At 42.9% G+C, this 22,934-nt stretch overlaps 1 protein-coding gene across 2 annotated transcripts in view; it reads right to left on the bottom strand.

Annotated features, from left to right (window-relative positions):
• Positions 1-236: 236 nt before the first annotated feature.
• The window catches only part of COL9A1 (collagen type IX alpha 1 chain), an 83,771-nt gene continuing 61,073 nt past the window's right edge, over positions 237-22,934 (bottom strand). For both annotated transcript variants that reach the window (XM_060030641.1, XM_060030642.1), the window contains 8 exons: positions 22,618-22,653; positions 21,886-21,930; positions 20,361-20,393; positions 17,159-17,305; positions 16,890-16,944; positions 15,273-15,461; positions 9,278-9,355; positions 237-1,153 (listed from right to left, as the gene is read on the bottom strand). In XM_060030641.1, coding sequence (XP_059886624.1) covers positions 957-1,153; positions 9,278-9,355; positions 15,273-15,461; positions 16,890-16,944; positions 17,159-17,305; positions 20,361-20,393; positions 21,886-21,930; positions 22,618-22,653 — 780 coding nt within the window. In that variant the 3' untranslated portion in view covers positions 237-956. The remainder of the gene's footprint in view (positions 1,154-9,277; positions 9,356-15,272; positions 15,462-16,889; positions 16,945-17,158; positions 17,306-20,360; positions 20,394-21,885; positions 21,931-22,617; positions 22,654-22,934) is intronic.

The following is a 22,934-nucleotide window of genomic DNA, read 5'->3' as shown; positions in this document are numbered from 1 at the left end:
AAAGGTCCGTGAAGCCCTCCCCATCTCCCCCCAGTCCCCCACCGAACACATACATACGAAGAACTCTGTCACAAAACAACACCCTCTGGGGAGCAGTAAGGGCATTTTAATGTCTCTGTAGAAGAAATCACTAACATTATAAACATAAGCCTACAGAAATGAGGAAAGTTTTAAGTATCTAAATAATCTCAGTGACTTTTTTTCATTGAACATGACTATAAGAAAACATGGCAAGAGATCAAGAAACCGTATTTATTGCTTCTTTGGTACAACCAGAGACGTTACCTCAAACCTTTAAAATAAATAATCTCATCGATAAAACTTACGAATGGCAGGATATTAAGATTCCTTCTTTGCTTTCACACAGAAGAGCCCCAAATATTAGCGGGTTTGGGATACAGTACAGTTCCACAACAATGCAAGCTGATGCTGCGGACCCACACGTGCAGCATGGAAACCGCGCCGAGCGGCACAGCACCCCTGGCCCCCCCGGGATATGGGGGGATTCTGAGCACCAGTTCTATTGACGGTAGTGGGGTTTCTTCATAACCAGTCTGGTAATCATAGGGCTGAAACTATCATCTGAGAACAAGCTCTCAATAAAAAATGAAAAGAACTGCCGCAACTGAGGTAAACCAAACAGCTGTTTTTGTTTATTGGCTCCGTGGCCCATGACGTAACACACACGGATAGCACGTGGAAGTTCAAAATCCTGGGAACAGGACTACTGTCAGTTCTATTTGTTAGTTTGATCGATGACCCTGTGGCTCCTCTCCAAGGAAAAGGAAAGAGGATTTATTGAATAGCACCATTGTTCTAAACCTGATGGTCAGGTGGGACTTCTATCAATAGAATAACATTGAAGGTAAGGCACCGTCACCTGGGCCCTGGCTCCTGGGGGTGTTTCTCCTCCAAGCCCTTCGCCAGGCGTGGTTTGTGCAGACAGCCGTGCCGCACTAAGCCTTTGATGGATCTGGACCTTTGCTATTAAATGCCCGCTGCCCAGCCTGTACGGTGCAGGAGGCTGGCTCGCAGAAACCAGGAGGGCCAGGAGGTCCCGGGGGGCCGGGTACACCAGGGATGCCTGCCACCCCTGGGGGGCCTCGCTCACCATCCCGGCCATTCCTCCCGTAGCTGGCAGGACCTGGGTCACCTGAAACACACAGAAGATGCACGTGTAAGCAGGAGTGCCCTCACGGCTAGAGACACAGAAGGCAATGGACCCTCCACCCTGCCCACTGCCCGGCAGCGTGTACAGAGGCCCTTGACAAACGCTTTTAGAAATGACAGAGGATGATTAAAGCAGACGACGATGATGATGAAGATAATGATGATATAATAAAACTCCTTCATTGCAGCCGGGTTGCTTCAAAATTAAAAGTGTTAGGAGACCTCACCTCTCTCACCCCCATTTCCATCAGAGGAGCTGAACTGCACAGTATGGTAGCCTCTCTACACAGACACCTACCGATCCTGGGAACGTGGCCATGTCAAATGGGGGGTGAACCGTAAGTGCCAAACACGTCTGGACTTCGATTTTTTAATAATTCATTAATAACTTTGGTACTTATTACACGATGAAATTATAATATTTTGGACCCTGGGTTAAATAATTATTAAATCCTACTCTAAGTATACATATTAAATATTATTTAAATGAATTTCACCTGATTCTTTGGACTTTTCTAACGTGGCGACTAGCAGATTTAAAATTATACACTCAACTCATGTGGTTCACGTTGGGTTTCTTTGAACAGCACTCCGCTAGCAGCTGCCCTTATTTCTAGCGGGTTCCCAATTTCCGGGCAGGGAGAGGTACAGCTCGGTGGTGGGCAGAGGCAAACAGGTGGCTGGAAGTTCTCGCTCTGCCATTTATGAGTCAGGTGACGTCAGCAAGGCACTCACCTCCCCGTCTCTTCCTCTACAGGACAGATGATGCTTGCCTGATAATAAAGTTCCGAGCCTGAATGCACCCGATAAATGACTATTAGAATGCTAAGGATTCACGTCTCTTAGAAGACTGTGCAATGCACCCTGCAAAGCTGCCGGAAAGTCCTCTCATCGGGGGCTTTACCGCAGCCGGAACTACACGGTGTCCTAGGTTTCTCGGGGGCGTCGCTTTCTTTTGTCAAGTCCAGAGGTTGTTTGGTTCACCCACGAACCAGTGAGGCCCGGCGGCACGGCTCCCGTAACCGAGAGACATTTCTGCTGAACGTGTACTTCATCGCACCAGCAGCGCTGACATACTATTACTGCAAAGGGGGCAATAAGACGGCCGTGTAAAAGGAATCGTCTGTGCCAGGATAACACGGTCTGACACAGATCCTCATTGGTGTCAACTGTTTTAACTTGGCTGTTCAACCAAAAAGTTGAAACCCAAATCTATACGTTCAGCTATATATTTACGTAGGTTTACTTCCTTTCCTTCTCTCTTGGTGGTTTTTAGTTTTCTTTTCCTATTTTAGCGGTCTTGTTACATGTGGTTTTTGTTGGTCTTATTACAGTGACCTGGTCTTATTAAGCTGTCTTATTACATAGCCCGCACACTTTCAGAAGGGAACTAGGTTAGAGATCCTGCTCTGGCTATAACACCTCGTTTTTCCTGCTTTATCTACAATTAGACCCACACAAAGCAACATTACAGGACAAAACATTACTAAGTTTTCAGAGAATAATTATCTTTGATTCTATACATCGCAAGGCTGTAGACAAGCAGATGTAAGTCATTTCCCTTCATTGATCCCATGAGCTTTCACTTGACTATAATAAGTTGTGATGAAGCAGATGATTCTGTTTCCCTCTCAAGACAAGGCACCTGAGAAAGTCTCCCTCTAACCCGCAGCACCCATCAACAAGGCTTCGGCAGAACCGTGCCTCTAGCAGAGCCTGTTCAGATCTCCGGGCGCTGGGACAGTTGAAGGTTAAGTTGATCTTTTAAGGATTAAAAAGAGAGGTCAGATATAAATGCATTTGAAAGCTGATTTGCAGAGCTCCCACTGAGACATTCCAGGATGCCTTAACAAAAATCAAATCAAGATTAGGGGGAGAAAACGCCCAAAGGAGAGGTGGCACACGCAGTGACCACAGGGGCAGGGAGTGTAGGTTGGGATGGGCAGCTCCACACAGCATGGCCATTAGTTTCCACGTTGCCCCAGCTGCTTTGGCACTACAAGGGCACAGGTGTCGGCGGCAACAGAAGCCACCTGGCCTGCAGAGCTCAAAGAATGTGGTCCTTTACCCAAAAAGTTTGCTGACTCCTGATGTAGTAAAGAAACTGCCCTGGATTAAGAAATCCGCCCTCTGTCTACACGGGAGACCACAGACGTAATGGAAGCTGTAACACATCAGGGTTATGGAGACAGCAGGAAGGACTGAGGCATGCGGTGACCTGGAGAGTGGACGCCAGCCTGTCCCCGCTGCCATGGCGAACACGGGCCAGGGCTGCCAGACCTCTGGTCATTTCAAGGGCAACTCAGAAGCTGAGTTTTTAAATAAACAGCTTTCCTATTTTAGCCACTAATTTACTTTTTTAACATGTGTAACGCCAGCCTCCTGCCTAAGACCTAAAACTTCAGGGAGTTTCTTTTCTACTACACAAGCAGTATGAAAAAGCAGAAGGAGAACTTTTTTTCAAGTTGAGCTCCCCCATTTTAACACAATCCAGGAGAGGGTGTTTTCAATGACTGAGTTTATTCCAGATTCCTGCGTATCCTCCAAGGAAAGAGTTGATGAAACCGTCCTGTCTCCCCTGGATTTATTCTAAGCACATGGAGCCCAAGTCTTCCTCTGGCAAACACAGCAAGTTGCCCTTTGGAGCGTTGGGTAAGTCTTCACCAGCCCACCAGCATTCCCTTTACCCTGTGCCACTCCCTGGCAATCCCACTTTCCTGGTGTGTAAACTGAGAGAGTGAAGGTGAAATCCAGAGTCACACAGTCACGTGGCTAGAAAGCGCTGGAGTTAGAAATGAGGGCCCTGGACCCCTCCTCCATCCTAACTGTGCTTCCACACCTACTGATTTGCTAACTCTGACAAGGTGTATCCATGAGTGCATGTGTGCGTGTGTGTGTGTGTGTGTGTGTGTGTGTGTGTGTGTGTGGTTTAATTCATTGAGCCTGAATTGACTGAGAGGCAGAAAGAGACACGATAGCCAAGCATGACTAACGATTCTTCTGCAACTCTGTAACTATCACAAGTGACTAAAGCTATTTTTCTGAGGTGAAATGGCCAGAGGAAAAGGAAAACAGCCTTCCCATAACAGCTTATGAGTTTTTGGTGAGCCCTGACCTTGGGCATCTACCCTCCAAGGTGCTCTAAGACTATTATGTGGGAGCCAAATTTGGGGGTGACACCAAGTCGTTCAGGAAGTCCAGCGGCTGCGTTAGCAAATATTTATAAACCACTTTCCAACTCTTATGAGGAAGAGAAAGCACGGATCTGAAGGGTTCTCATTCTGCTTTGCCTACCTCACAGGTCTGTAGCTACACTAACTGCCTAATCATTACACCGTTTTCTGAAATTTCAAGGACCTGTAAAATGTTATTGCCAAACTTTTCATGATTTTTTTTTTTAAATGAATGTCTGTGCCATTCTCTGAGCTGACAGGAGAGGGCAGTCGTGTTACACTGACAGAGGCGCAACCTGGCTGGAACATTCTTTGGGACCTAATAAATAATACCTGCTACGGAATAAAAGGGGCTGTACATGGCAGGCTTTAAAAACAAAACAAAACCTGGAAATAATTTTCAGCATTAAATAGGGAATTTCTTACATTTCTCACCTCGTACCGAGCTAACTTTCGTGGTGTTTGACAAAGCACATATGTTTAAGGATGTGGTGTATACAGTGGCCTGTTTACATAAGATGCCCAAGACCGAATAAAATAGTGGAAACAGGACAGCAGTGGAAATAGAGGAGAAATGACCACTGCTACACATAAGCCTAAAACAGGTGTGCCCCTTGCGCCTGGGGACTTTTTCCACCCAGTATTCACAAGTGAATCTCACCTATCTGCAAATCTTGCACAAGAAACCTGGCATGATGAGCGCAGGTCAGCTCTAACCTCCCGGGCACATTCACACACGACCATCATTTAACTTCCTCCTTCCCCCAGTGCGTTTAGATGCACAAAGAGGAAGTGAAGACCCACTCTCAAATATTTTTTCTTCAAATCCCCAGAGTGCCAAGGAACTAGTCCCCAGTGGACCAGGCAGGCAAAAAGATACTGGTGATGAGACAGCCCCATCCAACAACCCACCGAAGGGTTCTGGTAAGAGACGGGAGGTAGGGGCAGGGATGGGGTCTAAGGCCCCAGGGGTCTCGCTCAATGTGGTCCCCACAGCTCCACGAGAGAGGCAGAAAGGGGATCGTGCCGAAGTCAGATGCCAGGATGGCGAGATAGACTCAGCATACACCCGGACCACCAGTGAATCATTTTGTCCACGACGTGAACCTGGACGTGTGAACACTGGCCTCTGTCACTTACTACCTGGGAGACCTTTGTCAGGGCCTGTGACCTTTGTAAGTCTGTATTTCTTCAAATACAAAAGGAAGAAAAATAATAATAATAGTAATGAGCTAAAATTGCAGAATGTTTGCCATAAGCCACGCACTAACCTAAGTGCTTTCCACGTATGAACACATCCACAGACCCTCCTAGATGAGTCCATAGGGCAGGTAGGGGTAGAACCCCCCATGTGCAGGGGACAAGCTGAGCACACGGAGATGGCAGAGCTGAAAAGGAGTGACACAGCAGAACCCACCCTAGGGCAGCCTCGTTCGGAGCCCATCCTTCTTACACACCTGCCCTGCCGGCTTCTGGCTGCAGGCGAGAAGCAAGCTAGACGATTTAGGTCTACGTTCAGACAACAGAGCACTACAGCCAAAATGACAGTCCATGTCACGGTCATAATAATAACCCATGGTCCATATTAGGCGATGTACCATCACAAACCCGAAGGGCACATAATACTTAACACTGAACAAGCTGAGAGAAGGAGGGGAGACCGAGAACTAAAAGAGTCCAGAAAGAATAAAGCAATCCTGACAACTGATAGATCATGAAGGTATTAGTTAACATTTTTCCAAGGATATCAGATGTGTTAGCACCAAGAATGACCAAAGGATCTCCTTTCCATTCAGGAGAATTCGAGTCCCAAATCCAACAATCGGGACAACAAAGGGGGTCACAGAGTATCCTGTTCTGCAGGCTCCTTCCTTTACATAAGACGTATATTTACCTAGAAGGTTTCGGACGAGTTCCTGAACACAGCCCTGGTGAAGGTCCCCCCAGGTCCTGAAGTCCTCGTAAGGTCATGTTTGTGAGAGACCAGAAATCACATTCCTAATCACATTCCGTGCTCTACGGGGGAAATGAAAAATGGCCCAGCCTCTCAGTGGATAATGAACTAATGACATGATTTACTGTGACCCAGCACTTTGCATTTGTGATTTGGAGTTGAAGTAGATTTCACGGAGGGAAGGTCCGAGGTGTCAGAGGTGGTGCCGGATGACAGAAGAGTAGCGTCTTCTTACTGAGAGCCAGGGGAGAAGCCACAGGGACTGAGCTAGGGTCCACCTCTGACCTTCATCTACCTCAAAACGCAAAAGTGCATTTGTTACGTTAATAATAGTACCAATAGCTAACATTTCTTGAGCACCCACTGTAGCCAGAAGCTGTCGTAAGCACGCTACATGGATTGATTTTTCTTTAATTCTCAGAATTAGCCTCTCCGAGAGATGTGATTATTGACTATATCACTCTTTCGTAAGTGGGGAAACAGGCACTGGGCAGTCAAGAACTTGCCCGATGTCATAAAGCTAGTAAGTGAGAGTCAGGATTTGAGCCCAGATGTCTGATTTATGGAACCCACACTCCCAAGAGTCCACTTTCAGAGGACTCACTTTAGAGGCGGAATGGCCCTAAAAGCTCTTGTTCAGGGACTTGATGGATTTGGGAAACTGTCATCTGAGTACGTTTAGGTGTAGACAAGGGGATGTGAGCTGACTCAAAACCAAAGCCCCAGCTCAGCTGGTGCCTCAAGGAGGCTGATAAATTTGGACCCTTTGAGCCTGTGTGGTAAAGCACGCTTCAGAAAGCTGGCCTTAATTTTTTCAAGAATAATCTGTAACTCCGATTTTTCACTAAATAATGTCAAATATCCTCTCAGTGAAAAATGTAACAAAAGCACAGGAAAAGAAAGACCAGATTTCCAAGTGGTACCAGGAAGGGAGGGGCAAGGGCTGGGAAACGGCAGAAAGGAAATGGAAAAGGGCAGGTTTCAGGGTCCTGAACTGGGGAGCCCACGAAGCTTTTTAAGAAATCAGATTTAAGTATTAATTCCAAGACCAGCTGCGACAAATCGAACCATTGTCATAAAGGAAATGCAATGAAGGCCTGGCAGAGATGCCAGAGACGCCTTGCCCTACCTTACCACTCGCCCGCACAGATGACAGGTGTGCTAACAAGCGAACCTGTGGAGCCCCCTGGGGCAGAGCAAGGGCTCCGGAGCACCAGGCAAGCCCGAGGTGAGGCATGACGCGCCCCCTCGTGGCAGCCCGGGACACTGCACAAATCCAAGCTGGTCTTTCTCGATCTTCCCATTTTTAAACTCAAAATGGGGTTTATGAACAGATTTTTTAAAAATAAGAGTCACCAGAAATGATCATGTATTTTTGTTAAAGGAAAATCGTGCTAATAGTGCAAGTTGCTTATCCAAGAACTGTTATTTGTCAACCAAATGCGCAAAGGAGAAATTGTCAGTCTCTCCTATAAATACATAGATAACTAAGTAAATGGTGAAGATGATATTTTATCAGCTTTCAAACCTCCTATTCCTACCATTGATAAAGGAGAAGCGCACTCGGTAAATTCTATTTTCCTTTTCTCTCTTCTAAACATCCATCAGTGAATCCAGACTTTATTGTTTACCAAAATCTTCTTGTCTGGGTCCCATTGAACTCCATCCAGGTCTTCTGTCCTTTTCCAATCATAAAGGCTTCCTTTTCCAATCACAAAAATTCATCAGTTTGTGAAAACATCTCGACAGCCCATGAATCACCGTTTTAGAAAGGCAGTGTTTGAGCTATCTCCAAACGCATTTTTTAAAAATTCTTTTAAATGAGAAAGCCAAACCCAGAAGCAATGCAATGGATAATTAGAAAGCAATGATGCTTCAGGCTGCAATTATAGCCACAAACCGCTATGTAAGCCTGTGGCAGAATTAGAAAACGATCATTTCTTTTGCTAGATTTCCCTCAACCAAGTTTTCCAAATCCACTGTGGGAGTGTGGGGCACATCCCTGCACAAGCCCCCCTCCCCCGACTGGTGTCCCCAGAGCTTTGGGGCCCTTCCTGAGCCCTGGCCCAGCAGTGATCAGAGCGTTTGCTGGGAGACTGCAGGCCATTCATGCTCTTCAACTGAACTGGCTTTCGGCCCGCGAGGCTGCTTCTGTGGTTGGACCTGGCAGTCATTCCCAACGTGCAGCAGCCTGGACTCTGGCCACAGAGTAGCCAGTGTGTAAAGAGAACAGACGGCCAGTGAGAGGACCCGGGCTCTCACACAGAGGCCACTTTGTCCCCTCGGTCGACCCAGCTGGGATGCATCCTTGGGCATGACTTTCGTGAGTAGGAATGTTTCAGGTTTATTTATTTGGGGATGTGGGCCTCTGGAGGGTCTGGATGTTTGAAGGAGAAGCTTTTAGAATAAGATGTCAGTTACTCCCCATGCGTCACGAATAGCTGAAGACGTGGATTCGTTTTCCTGCTGCTCTGACTTTTTGGTTTAAAGGAAAAGAAGAGGGAACTCTCAACTGGGCTAGAAGTGGACAGGACCCCATTCATTCAGAATTTTATAACGAGTGCATTGTGGTTGGACCTTGACACTATTTTTTAAAGTACTTATTCAAGAAAGTAATATTTCAGGGAGGGAGACGCAAGAGGGAAGAGATATGGGAACATATGTATATGTATAACTGATTCACTTTGTTATAAAGCAGAAACTAACACACCATGGTAAAGCAATTATACTCCAATAAAGAGGTAAAAAAAAAAAAGAAAGTAATATTTCAAGCCCTGACATGTATTTTCTCTCAAAGAATACAGACGTGATTTACAGACTGTTTAACTCCTCATTAAAGTTGGTCCTGAAAGAGCCATGCCAGCCATCACTGCACATCACATGATGAACAGAGGCAAACAAAGAGCAGTTCTTTAAGATGTGATCCAATTCAGACCACCCGCTGGCTGCCAAGTTCCCACCTCAGCCTGCTTATTCTTACCTGGGAGACCTGAAGTCCCGGGCAAACCTTTGGGACCTCTTCCTGGGGGTCCACGATCACCTCTTTCCCCCATGTCACCTGCGTTTCATTAGAGAAATGTTATTTTTCTATATGTCTATAAAAATAAACTTCCATATTTTTAAACTTAAAGCAAAGCCTACATTCAGAAACCAAAAAGTAGGAAGTTGCCCCAATGTAGGTCGTAGTAAGTAGGTAGCAAGGCAAAAATCAAGTTAATTACATTGAGATCTAAGGGGGAAAAAAATCAAATGATCATATCTGTAGATGCTGGAAAGATATTTGACAATTAAACATGCATCCCTGATACAACAGTCAATAAAATAAGACTCAGGCTATTTCCTTAACATGACAAAGTATATCTATCTCAGCACTGAAGCTGGCATAATGCTTAACGAGAAACACAGAGCAGCTCCATTATAGTCAGAACATTACAAAGATGCCCACTTTATCATTATTATTTATTATTTGGTTTGAGCCATCCCTAGTTTCAGATGATATGACTGCTTATCTTAAACCCTAGAAAATCAACTCAAAATCTACTAAAAGCAATAAAAGAATTCAGTAAACTAGCAAGGTACAAAATACATGGGAATCAATCATTTTCATATATACAAACAACAATCAGTGATAAGATGTAGTGAACAAAGATCCCACTTGTAATAGCAACTAAATTATCAAATAACTAGGAAAATAGGTTTAATCAGAAATATGCAGATCCAACATGAAAACAGATCCCCTTTGTAATAGCAACTAACTTACTAAATAACTAGGAATAAGTTTAATCAGAAATATGCAAATCCAACATAAAAAAAATTGAACAGAAGATTGAAAACGATCTAAGTATCCATTAAAGGGTTAAATACACTATGGTACTTCCACAGAGCAGAATACTATGCACAGGTGAAGAAGAACCAGAAAGGTCTTTGAAATGATCCCCAGATATTGTTAAGTGAAAAAAGCAAGGCCCAGATCACTTACTAAAGGACAGCATGATTTGTTGTTAAAAGGATGTAGGGAAAATAAATATATTCATAGATCCTTTATAGCGTCACTGGTAAGGGTATGTAGGAAACTAATAATAGAGATTCCCTAATGAGAAGGATAAAGGAAACCAGACAGATGGGAGACAGGGGTGGGAGAGACACTCTTCACTAAATATCTTTTTAGACATTTTAATTTCTTGAACAATGTAAATTTAGTATCACCAAAAATAAATTAATGAAGTTTCAAAATTTAAAGTGTGTTGTCATCAGTGCCTCCATTTCACTTCTCATTATTTATAGGGAATGTACTTTGGATTGCAACCAACCATGTGTGTTTGCAAGACAGTTGATCGAATTCAGGGATTCGGCAGCCACAGAACAAAGTTACATGAATTATCCTGGCCCTGCAGAGACCAAACTTAGAAACTTGGCCTCATTAACAAGATGACCTAATACCTTAGTTAACTGGTCCTAAATGACGTACGCTGCTTCTGGTACAAGACCAGTTCTACTATCCCATTAGTACAGTAGTATATCATTATTTTACTACATTGTTACAAGATGCAATAGCATTTTGCAACAAATTCTATACATAATCACTTTTTCCAAATATTCGTCCAACCTCATTGAATATCGACAGGTTTGTTACAATTTAAAAAACAAAGTCACAAGTGCACAACAAAAATAGGAAGAATATCTATACAACCATCTGTGCATTTGTCAAATAGTCAAAAATCTCAAATTGTGACATGAATGTTTAAAAGTTACCATACTTTAACTTTAGCTGTGAATGTCCTTGTGTGAACATTTTTATGGTGAATGAACTACATTTTGAAATCAATTTAAATTTTATAAATACTGTGAAAGGATGCACAGCTCAGCTTGAACTCATACATAAACTAGTTGTTTCTTACACTCATTGTCAGTATGGCCTTACTGTATTAGGAAGATATGACAATTAACATTTTTAAAACTAACAGCTTAAGCTCTCTTGTTAACTTAGCAATTTAAATGTGTCACCTCGTAATTTTTGAGGCTGGCAGTGAGAATGTGCCACATTTTCTGAAGACATGAGGTGAAGATTATAAATTAAAATGCAACTTTCACAGCGATAGTGACAGTTAAGCGCGCTCTAGCATGAAGCCGCACCAACTTCAAAATGTTGTTTGCAAGGAATAAGACCGCGGTCTCTTTAAAAGGACTATTTTATATATCAATATATGTTACCAAACGTATAGGAAAAGATGGAAATAATGGGCGAAGTGATGTGAAATTTCCGGAGAGATATGAGAACTCTTAAGGAAAACAATGGTATTTCTAGAACTGAAAAATACAAGATCTGAAAGTAAAAATTCATTGGATGGCATTGCCAGCATATCTGGATACTGCAGAATAAAGGGAAGACAGACAGCACGGTGACAGTAATAAACAGCACTGTATGATATATGGAATAACATTTTCTCCAAATTAAAAAAAAAGACCCCTGCCTTAACTTTGAAACTGTTTTTTGGTGATCAGTCATGGGGAAACACATTTTCGACAAGCCCCGGGACAGAGCCACACTGCAACCTGCAGCGGCCGTCGTGTGTCGGCTCTGCTACCCCCAGGGTTAATCTACTTCTTCAAACACTGGTCACGTCTTCCTTCAAGACATAGGAAACCTGGCTCAGGGAACTCAAGTCCACCTTTGTTAGCCTATTGTCAGAAAAGACATATAAAAAGCTTGTAAAATAAGCTTTGGATAAGGTAGGAAGGGAATAGGCAGTTTGAATCAAAAAATAGCTTTTTACAAACAGAGTTGGGGAAACTAGAGAAATTCTCATTGCTCCAAAATTGCTCTCGATTTCATCTATTTGGAAGCTATAATTGATGCTCTACCTCCAGGTGAGCAGATTAACACTGGAAAAGGTGAGTCTCAGATATGCCCGGTGTACTTTCCCCAGCCTGCGTTAACACAGGGACACGTCTGCTTGACCCCCACTAAAAGATCTAAAAATACACACAGCCTTCCTCAAAGGGACTTAAAATTAACAAACCATGAACATTTACAAAGAGTATTTATGACATGAAAGACTGACTTAATCCTAAGTAAAGTGGACCCAGGGCCAGTCAGGTGCCTTTCATGTTTCTGCTCAAGCGTCACATGAAATGAACACACAGCTCTAATGCGTTTGTGTAAAAGTGTGCAAAACATGTGGGTGAAAACCAAAAACTACACAAACATGATGGAAGCTTTCAGTACGGTCTGAGGCTTTTTTCTACTAGCTCCTGTTAAAAATGTTCCACTGTGTTTTTCAAAGTAACTTTTTAGGAAGAAAACAATGATTTGATTAAGACATAGCCTGAACTGTTAAAAGCTTTAGTAAAACTTATTTGTTTTAATAAAACTTATCTACATAGGAATTTCTCTGGAAAAAGACCCTCAAAGCAACTCTATGGCAAACCAAGACTTCCACCATCCCTTCTTTGTTAAGCATGAAAACAAAAAAGCAACAGGTGACAATGAAACACGTCTCTTCTCTGATTGGTGGAACAGTTAAGTTTCAAATGGTGGAGTGTTTATTCTCAAGGAATATTTGTTTTACTACCTTTGGGTAGTAGAACACTATGTGTTTTCTACTAAGTAGGGCTGCTAATGTATGTGGTGGACAAGAAAGGTCAAGTCCAATGACCTAAAACCATACATCTCCAAATATATGACAGCAGCAACTGAAATAGAAAATCTGATTATTCCTTTCTGCCCACACCCCAAATCTTAAGAAGTAGAACTCGGAGGAGATGCTGCTTTAAAGGAACCCAATGCCAAGAAAGGTATGGAGGAGGGCGGGGTGAGAAAGCTCTTTAGAAAAAAGAAAATAACTATCTCACTTCTAGATTATAGGCTATGTCATAAACACCGCAGAAAAAATACAAGGAAGCCCCTTATAACATCGAACTCTGCTTGATGAATGAACTTAGTGCCAGAGACACTTCTCAGGTTCCAAATATAGGAATATATTTTTCTTCCCTTCAAAATAAGGTTCACTGCTGGAGTCAACCCAGCGCAACCCAGACACAATTCCACACTGCGATTCCCAGCTTCCCGGAAAGTGTCCAGATCACGTCACCTTTGTTTCCAGAGCTTCTCAGCCCTGATGGCTTGTTCAGATAACCTGGGGAATATTTTCAAAGCCTGGGGCCTAGACCAAGTCAATCAAAATCTCTGGGCACGGGACCCAGACGTGAGCAGTGTTTAAAGCTCCTTGGGTCAGTCCCATGTGGAGCCCAGGCTGGAGAAGGCAGCCCTTGGCAGGCTCCCCTGGTGGAGCGAGTACACAGACATTTTCCTGTCTTAGGAAATAAGATGGGACTTCAGGAGCGGGCTCTTACTAACTCAAAGTCAAGATCAGCCCCAAATATGGAGACTTCCTTTTGGCCAGAGAAAACAGGGCTGTGATCCTCTTAGCCCTACAAGGTGGTCCTTCCCTGGGAAGGCGGGACCTTGCCTGTAGGGTAAGGACCACCCTACACTTGTGCATTTCCACTGCGGGCCCCTCTCCAGAGTTGCTGACTCAGGGGGTCTCTGGTGATGTTGATGCTGCAGGGACCACTCTTTCGGAACCGTTGTACTTTAGTTCACTTCAGTGAACTCACCAAGGCAGAGGAGTCATCCGTGGGCTGGGGCACAACAGGGCGAGCTCAGCCAGCAGTCCGCCCACAGCACGGAGTTCCCTAGAATGGTTTACAGAGTGAACGGGGCCCGACCACAGGGAGAGCACCTCCGCTATGGATTCCTGAATGCAAGCTCAAAGCAGGACCAAGATGAATGAATGGCTAAGGGGTTCTTTCAGAGAAGAGGTCCAGTTCTCTTTAAGGTGAACTCGGAGCTCTCTCCATATGATTTTGTCCAGCCTCCAAAAACATGAAAATCGTGCCAGATTTACAGGAGGCCCCAATTAGGGCTCTTTTTTTTTTTTTAACATGCAGCTCTGCACATGCCAAAAAAACAAAAACAAAAAACGTAATTAACAACACTGTTCCAGCTGAGAGTGTCGTGAACCAAACACATCAGGCATTCATCTACAGATCCCGAAAGGCATCTTGTTTGACCTCTGACCGTTAGCACCATAATATTTATCCCTAATTGGAGCACCACTGCCTAAAAACAACAGTCCCTCTCTTGTTCTTGATGCCACACTTTTCTGAAGTTCCCCAGAGAGCTGTCAGTCACTCATCATGATGCAGAAACTCTGCACTTTTAGTCCCTTCTGTCGATTATCCCAGGCCCACCAGCCCCCATGCTGACATACTCACCTCATCTAGCAAACACCATCAGAGGCAGCCAGTTCTTCTGCAAATCCTGCAGAATACCTAACACACTCACAATCCTGCTGGCCTACAAAATACTGGTTTCCAGGGCTTAACTTGCTTTAAATAAAAGGAGAAGAAACAAACTCCCTCACACCCTCTCACATGTTAAATAAGAAATAAAGTTGTACCTCAGAGCCGAAAAGAAAAAACCAGCAAAACTGATATCCAATGTCACTCTTTAAAAGAAGAGGGAGGCGGCTTTGATGCATGCTGTGATTTTTCTGATGTCCTGCTAACAAATTTTGTTACTTGAAGTAACAGATAACATTCAAGGGCCAGTTGCCATCTTAGAAGAGTTCTACAATGATATTAAGGTCTCAAAAAAAAAAAAACAAAAAACAAAACTTTAAAGATCCTTTACCAGATCCTGTAAAGTTTACCTTGAACTATGATTAAAGCAGTATAACTGTAAAAGATTGGTACCACAAGTCAAGGGACCTTAATTCCAGTATTGGGTCTATTGTCGTCACACACCAAGGCCAAGAAAATGTCAAACGATAGTTTTCTAATCTTTACCGTCACCACAGTAAGAGAACAATCCGTCTTCTTGTCTCCTAGACACCTGGCACTTTAGGACAAGTGAATCCATCTGAAAAAAAGCCAGTGTGTGTTCCTGGTTCCACGTGGACAAAATGCCTTACCTTTCGCTCCCCTCAAACCAAGAGCCCCGGGGGGGCCCTTCATGCCCGGGAGGCCTCGAAGTCCCATCTGGCCTGGGAAGCCGTTCTCTCCAGGGGGGCCTGGGGGACCAGGGGGGCCAGGCCGCCCGGGGAGGCCCGAGGCTCCGAAGTCCGGACGCTTGAGACTTGCAGCCATCTCAGCAAAATGCTCTAAAAGATAATAAACAGAACAGTCCCAGTGAGTCAGAAATATGAAAGCGATTCGAACGAAAAAAGAACTATTTCAAGCGCCTTTTTTCTAAATGTGTCACCAGAGCTTCCAAACTGCTGGTGAGGCCTGAATAGAGCTGGGTCATTGTCCACGGGCTTTCTGCCAGGAGGTTTCACTGGTGCTGCTTTGTTCAGCCCTCCCTGGATGGACCCTGCTGCTCTGAGACAAGAGGATAAAAGACCTTAAACTTCAGGGCTGAGCGGTGTCCAAAGAGATGAGTGTGTCACCTGAACCTGGCTGGTTACCTGAAAACCCGGGACGAAAAGAAAGTGAGCTTCTCAACACAGGAAGAAGTGGACACCCAGAAGCTTCTCAAATGCAAGGACATTGTCCAGAATTAGTACTGAGATACCGTTTGAGACCTAGGCTCACGGTTTTAGTTTGAAGATATTAAGTAATATGAAATACCCTGAGGATTCATGACTTTCTATTCATTCTCCTTCTCAAAAGTTTTTTCACGCTTGGAAGAGACACCAGACATTAAAGAAAGCCTGCTTCTTAGAAATGGTCACTGCCTGTCTTAAAATCTCATAACTGTGTAGGCTCTTTCAGGAAGCATTAAATAGATTAAGAAACATCCACTAAAACCGTGGAGAACAAAACATTCTCCCATTAAAATAGGGGAAATATTTTAGTGTAATTTTTTTTTTAATTTAGGGTGTGAAGGAGAAAATGAATTGGAAACACATTTCTCAACAAGATTTTTAAATTGTTCAAATGCAGGTATCCTAAGTTGGCCTTATTTAAGTGAGAGTTAACATAAAGTCATAATTTTCTCAACACTTAATGTTTAAACTGGAAATATCCTTTCAAGATAAGATGTCTGCGATATTGGGTTTCAAATATAGAGGGGACCATTTCATGCTGAAAAACTCTATGATTCTACTAGACAAATTATACTATCTCCTGAACACACAAAAGATGAGTGTTTCTTCATGAGAGAATTGGTTCCAACCAGAATCAAATAATAAACAAATAATAAACAAATCGGCATAGGCTTCTTATGGGCAGAAGTCTGCCAGTTACTTCTCATATAATCTATAGAGAGAGCCTAGGTCAGTGCCAGGTACACACCAAGTGGTAGGATAGTAAGAGGGGAAAGAGCCTGAGAATTTGTGTTCCAAAGGGGGAAAAAAGGTGTCTGTATCTGTGTGTGTGTGTGTGTGTGTGTGCATGCTTTCTTGTAAATTAACCACACTGGCAAAAAAAAAAAAATCCTGGCGAGCCCAGAAAGGTACTATTTTTCCTTGAGGCTATAAGCTATTGCACATGGCGACAAATTGTATAGAACAGATGTGAAATTACTAGTATTCAAAATCCCCCGCCTTTAAAGCACACAAAAAGTCAAGCGGCGATGATGTATTTACCTCGAATGACTCTCATGCAAACCTGCTTAATGTGCTGATCGGTGGGTGCTCTGCCCTGAGACAGAAAAGACAAAAGCCAGTTTGTACACAGAACCACAAAGAGGACATTGTTCAATGGTAAACCGACAGGCTGGGCAAGGAAACAGGTGGCTGGAACCAGAAGAGCTGGCCCCATGCTGCTGAGGAGCTGAGGTCTGGCCCTACCCCCGCGCTCCCTGCCGTGGGATGGAGTCTCCAAAGGGAAACCCCAGGGGCTGCCCAGCACTCACGGGAGGGCCCTGGATCCCAGGCAGGCCGGTGGCGCCCTGTTCTCCCTGCACGCCTCGCGGGCCAGGGGGTCCTTGTGGTCCTTCCACCCCAGGAAGCCCCCGGCTTCCTTCGGGTCCCCTCAAGCCAGGCTCCCCGGGGCTACCTGCCTGGAACACAAGGGCACACTGTTAGTCCAGGCTAGACACAAGGAATGCGTCTGCTTCATGTTACTACAAGCGCTGCCATGAAATTGTGGGTTTACTTACGTTCTGCCTCCCAAGCCGTGTTTGCTCAGAGCTTACAAAGCCTCAAGGTAAACACACGTAATACCACACAGCAGCTCTCCAGTCTCTTAGAATTCCAGCTCAAGTAAACGTTTTAAAGATCTTTCTTTGGGGTATAGTTATTATTTCAAAATGTTAATGGGAAGAATATATTTTAAAACCACATTCTTCACACTTTAAGTCACTTCTAAGAGCACGTTAATTTTTAATAAAACGTGTTAACTTTTTCTGGCCACAGAAAGGCCACTGAGTTCACAAGACACGTCACCTTCTATATCACCGATATAGAGAGCATAAAATAAAGATATTTCCAAGAACATAAGTTATTTAGCCTTTATAACATTCTTTGGAGAGTTTGAAGAAGCCAGATGAATCCAGGAATTATAAAATACTAACATAAAACTAAATCAATGCATTTAAAATGCCAGAACAAGAAAAGTGAGTCCACAGTTTATCTAAGTATTGAGGAAGTTAAAAATCTAAACATTAGAGATGTTAAAAATAAACCAATTATTTCCTTGGCACAAAAGCGTATACCAATTAAATTTTTCTTCTGAAAGCAGACCACTAAAAGCATCTTTAAAGTCCTCATCTACAAAAACTGCTTTAAAGAGAGACTAAATTAATTCACTTTTTCTTAAACGACCTCTGGTGGAATTTGTGGCAAAGTAGTTTCAGTGGACTGCTGTTTTCAGAGTAAAAACAAGAAGATAAATGCACAGGAGACATTGAGGGAACACCACTGCTCAAGATCTGAATGTTCATAAGGCAGCTCAAGTCTGCTTCTTTTTCATATGCAACATTTATCTAGGAAAAGCCGACTTGTTCAAAAGCTCAAATGTTTTAAACTGAAGAAATGAAGGCGATGAAGCAAGGCTTTCGCTAGACACATCTAAAGAAAGCTCACGGAGTGTGCTTTATACACACAAAAATTGATATTCATCTTAGTCAACCTGTCCAAATTGCCTCTATGAAGAAATTATGGCTTAAAAGATTTCCAGAGTCAGGGTCAAGGGGGAAAGCTAAGCACGTGTTATGGAACGAAGGTTGGGGAACTGTCGGGTGACTGGTATGCAAGACCATAGCAACTTCTAAAAAAACCCAGAGGAGAAGCCAAGATGAATTCAGAATGCGCTAAGAGCTGGTGGAAGACAAAGGAGGCCGAATCGGAGTGTATTACCTTGCTGGCAACATCTGAAATGTTGCTAGAACAAGGAGCAGGGCATTTTTGATGAAGAGATCAAGGGCCAACATGACCAGGACGTCACAAGGGCCCTGGGTCTTTGGGAAAGAATTCCTCACTTGAGGAGGGATACGCTGATGTAGAGACCAGCGTGCAGACCTCACCCACTTACCAGCTTTGTCTTGCTGAAATCACTCAGAAAAGGAAAAGCTTTTCTGTTAGTAACTCTGTCCCCTGATTCTGGGACGGTGCACTTCAATTTCATCTGTATTACTTGGGTAATGTCAGGAAAGACAGGGGTAGGAAGGGAGGTGATGAATCAAGAGCTAATTCCTCGTATTATATCCAAATTTAAATGAAATTAACTCATTTTCACACCTGCATTGTTCATCTACTTTTTTCTTTTATAACTTGAATTCTCACCTTTGAACATTACTGATTATTTCTAGACAGTGAAGGAGGATTTCCATTACCGAATTCTATCAAGGTTTACTCTTTACATTGTTCTCAATCCTAAACGATTTCTGTCAAAGATTCTTAGGCATAAAGATGTTATTTGAAGCTTGAGACTGTCACATGGTGTTTAGAGGCAGTATGTAAACAGGTAAGATAATATAACGTAACAATTTCCATCTCAGTGCTGTGTGAAGAGCCCAGGGCAGGGCACTGTAACCAAGGCTGGGTGGGTCCTCCCGGAGAACGCTGAGCTGAGGATGGGGCTAAAAGCTTAGGTAGGAGGTGCTATTCTAAGGAAAGAGAAAGTGTCCAGGACTAGAAGAAGTGCACAAGGCATTGAACAGCACGCGCCAAGCAAAAAGAACCACAGACAGATGACGTTCCAGAGAGGTCGGAGATGAGGCTGGTGAGGCTCATCGAAGGCTCTGCATACATTTGCTAAGAGTCTGAATTATTCTACAAAATGTTCTTCAAGGGTTTTAAGCAGAGGAGGAATAGATAGTAGGCTTTATCTTCTCATCTAGATGACATTGGCTGTCACGAGGATAACACATTGGACCAGGACAGAGAGAAGTCAGGGGCGGGGATTCCAGAAACAAGAAGACTTGGAGATTCATGGAAACTGGTGATAGATGCACTTGAGATTGAAGTCTGAGCTTCCTCCTTTCTGTTTGTATTATCTTAAATTTCTTATTTTATTAGACGTGTGTTCCTTTCAAATTAGCAAGCCATTCTAGATTTGCTATTAATTGTTTCTATAATTCTGAATGCATCTAATCTCTAAGGACATCAGTTTCGTTTCTGTAAAATGATAAATTGAATGAGATGGTTATTTTCTCGCTCTAATAATTATCTGTATTTTCTTAGGTATCGTGCCTATATCTTACTTCCCCGACGAGAACACACAGAAGATTAGGAAAATTGCTGAAATATTTGCAATGCTATGACTGACAATGAAATTCACTTATGTTCTTGTCACTGCAAAGCACAGGTCGGTTCTTATAAAGTAAACCATTTGTGGAAGAAATTACGACGTATATTCAGTGAGCCACTTTAATATGAAAAAAAAAACTTCCTTTAGACTGATTAGGTCAAAAGGCAGATCCATTTACACTGTTGTGAGGTTTTTTCTTTGGACTAATCCACTACTCAGAGAATAAATGTAGGTGTTAATTTCCTTAAAGGTAAATCCTTTTAGAATTGAATTTTCTAGAATGTTTTCATAAAGCAGAGCATTGCATTTTCTATAGCTTTATTCATATTTTTATTTTTTATACCGTTACTGTCCATTATACTTACAGATCCCTTTGGGCCAGGTAATCCTATATCTCCCTAAATCAATAAAACAAAATTATATTAGAACAATGTTTACTAAAAACTCTAAAAAGCTTATCATGCTGCCAAACTCAATAGAAAACCATGAACAGAACCATGACACCACAGAAAAAAATTAGATTCACAATTTGGATTCTGGTCCCCTCCCAGCCTTTGGCTAACTTGTCTGTTAAATAATAGGGTTGAATCACAGCTCTCCAAGGCTGCATTCAGATTTAAAATGCTAGGTGTGGAGAACTGAAATGTGCAAGTCAAAAGACATTAAGCTAGCATGCTGGTATAAAACATAATAGACATTTAAACCAGATGACTTCATTTCTGAAACTCTAACAATATTTTTAAACTCAACCCCAAAACTCTTATCAAACCAAATATGAATGCTCTTATGCTTAAAAAAAAACCCTGACTATCTCCCACCACTAGTTCTAGGTATGAATTCGGCTCATCTTAGCACGTCAATGCATGTCCACTACAAAACAGGACGACTTAAAACATCCCCTTAAGGACCTCCCTGGAGGTCCATTGGTTAAGACTCCACGCTTCCGATGCAGGGGGCACGGGTTCGATCCCTTGTAGGGGAGCTAAGATCCCACAAGCTGCACAGTGTGGCCAAAAATAAATAACGAAAATTTAAAAATAAATAAATTAAAAACCAAAACATCCTCTTAGCTTATAAAATGAACAGTTTCAACAGAAAATAAAATTGAAATCCCCCTTTTACTAATTTACTTAATAGTTAGGAAGATTTGCCTCATTCAGATGTTAACTGAAATCCTAAAACTCTGAATAAAACACTATCAGCATTTTCTCCTGTACTGAAAGCTCTCTGAAACTATCTTCTGAGAATTCTGTCACGCACACACCCCCCCAAAGGACCAAGCATAAGTTTCCACACAAGGTCCTCTTACGTTGTGTCATGACCATAAAGGATGCGCCAGCAGACCTAGCAGTGCTGTGGAGGTGATGACTTGCTCTGCTCCCTGCCTTCCTGGAGATCTAGCAGAAGGCTCCCCTGGACCCGGAATCACTTCTTTGGAGGGTCTTAGACTCCAAAAGGCCGTGGAGAATACCCACGGTCAAACTTGGGAGCCTCAATTCTCTAACTACAATAATCTATAATACCAACTATAATAAAGCTTTAATTTTGTTTCCGTGATGGGCACTATTCATAGACTTGTCTACAGCCACCTAAGAATCACCTTGAATGTCTACATGGAAAACCACAAGAAAACATGCCCTCCATAGGGAACGCTTTGTCCTCCCAACACTTAAGGCCACGTCTATCGATGTTGCTGTGTTTCCCCTCCACTTTACTTGATCTTGGGTGCGATTCTCGGGGATTGTTTTTTAGCTTATGTAAGAAACATATTACCTTTAAAGAAGTCAGCAAGGATAGCAAGGTCAGAGAAAAGAAAAAGTACGTATGTTTCTAATACAGTCCAAAAATCAGTGAGTCTCCATCAATAACCAGAAAAAAAAAGGGTCTTACCAGTTCACCCCTTCCTCCCAGTTCTCCCTCTTCACCAGAGGCACCCTAAAAGTTAAAATCACATTTTTTAAGTTCTTAGTTCCTTGGCTCAATTTTAACCAGTCAACATTGAGAAGTATTCAAAAGTCCCTGCAGTGCCCCCAAGATCATGCAGAAATATGAAATGATCTCAGTGGTTTTCCTATCTAGCTGTCAGGGGCTTGTCCAACCCAGAAAACAGCCCAGAGAAAAGCCAGAAGGTGAAGCTGAGTTTCTGCTAAAGGTAAGGATTAATGACTATATCCACCAATTTTATAATTAGGTAATATTTAAAAAGGGTTCTTAGAGTTGAGAAAAAAACAAACAAACAAACAAAAAAACACCAGGGCAAGGACTAACTCTAATTCACATGCATTGTTTATTTGCTAAGGTCTTGGTAAAGAAAAAACAAAACATTATGATGCGGCTATGGAAGGCCTCATCAGACTGGAGTAAAGCAATCTGTTGCGTAAGAGAGACAGGGCCATTCTTTTCAAAGGAAGGACAATGTGTATTCTTGAAGGCAGAGCCATCATTCGCTCCGGCTTATTAAAATGGTAGATAAGGCTACAGACCAAATTAAACCCTGCGTTTCACTCACTGTGAAGTACATTGAGCCTCCACATTTTACCCACACCGCAGGTCAGCCAGTGCCCCCTGCTGGTAAGGCACATTAATGCACATTAAGCGCTGCATTTCACACATGGCACCTACCTGTTCACCCTTTGGACCAGGTTCACCAACTACGCCCTGTAATGAAAAAAATATACTTTTTCAGTGTTTTGAGGTTTTTAACTATATAATTTCAAAACGAACCAACTCCCCTTACTGGGCTGATGAATAGGAACAAGTATGAATAATCCTCATCACCTCACCACCTAGAAAGAGTCAGGTCAGACCTGGAGAAACTGACAGCTGTCCAAAAAAGTCACTGGCAACCTGAAGTGTCCTCTGATCACATCCATGTAAAATGTAACTAGTAGGACTGGAAGTTTAGAACTACATAGGATGTGTGATTACAGCTGAAATGT

Source organism: Delphinus delphis, chromosome 14 (assembly GCF_949987515.2).
Source record: "Delphinus delphis chromosome 14, mDelDel1.2, whole genome shotgun sequence".
Taxonomy (NCBI): domain Eukaryota; kingdom Metazoa; phylum Chordata; class Mammalia; order Artiodactyla; family Delphinidae; genus Delphinus; species Delphinus delphis.
This window is presented reverse-complemented; position numbering and strand designations above follow the sequence as displayed.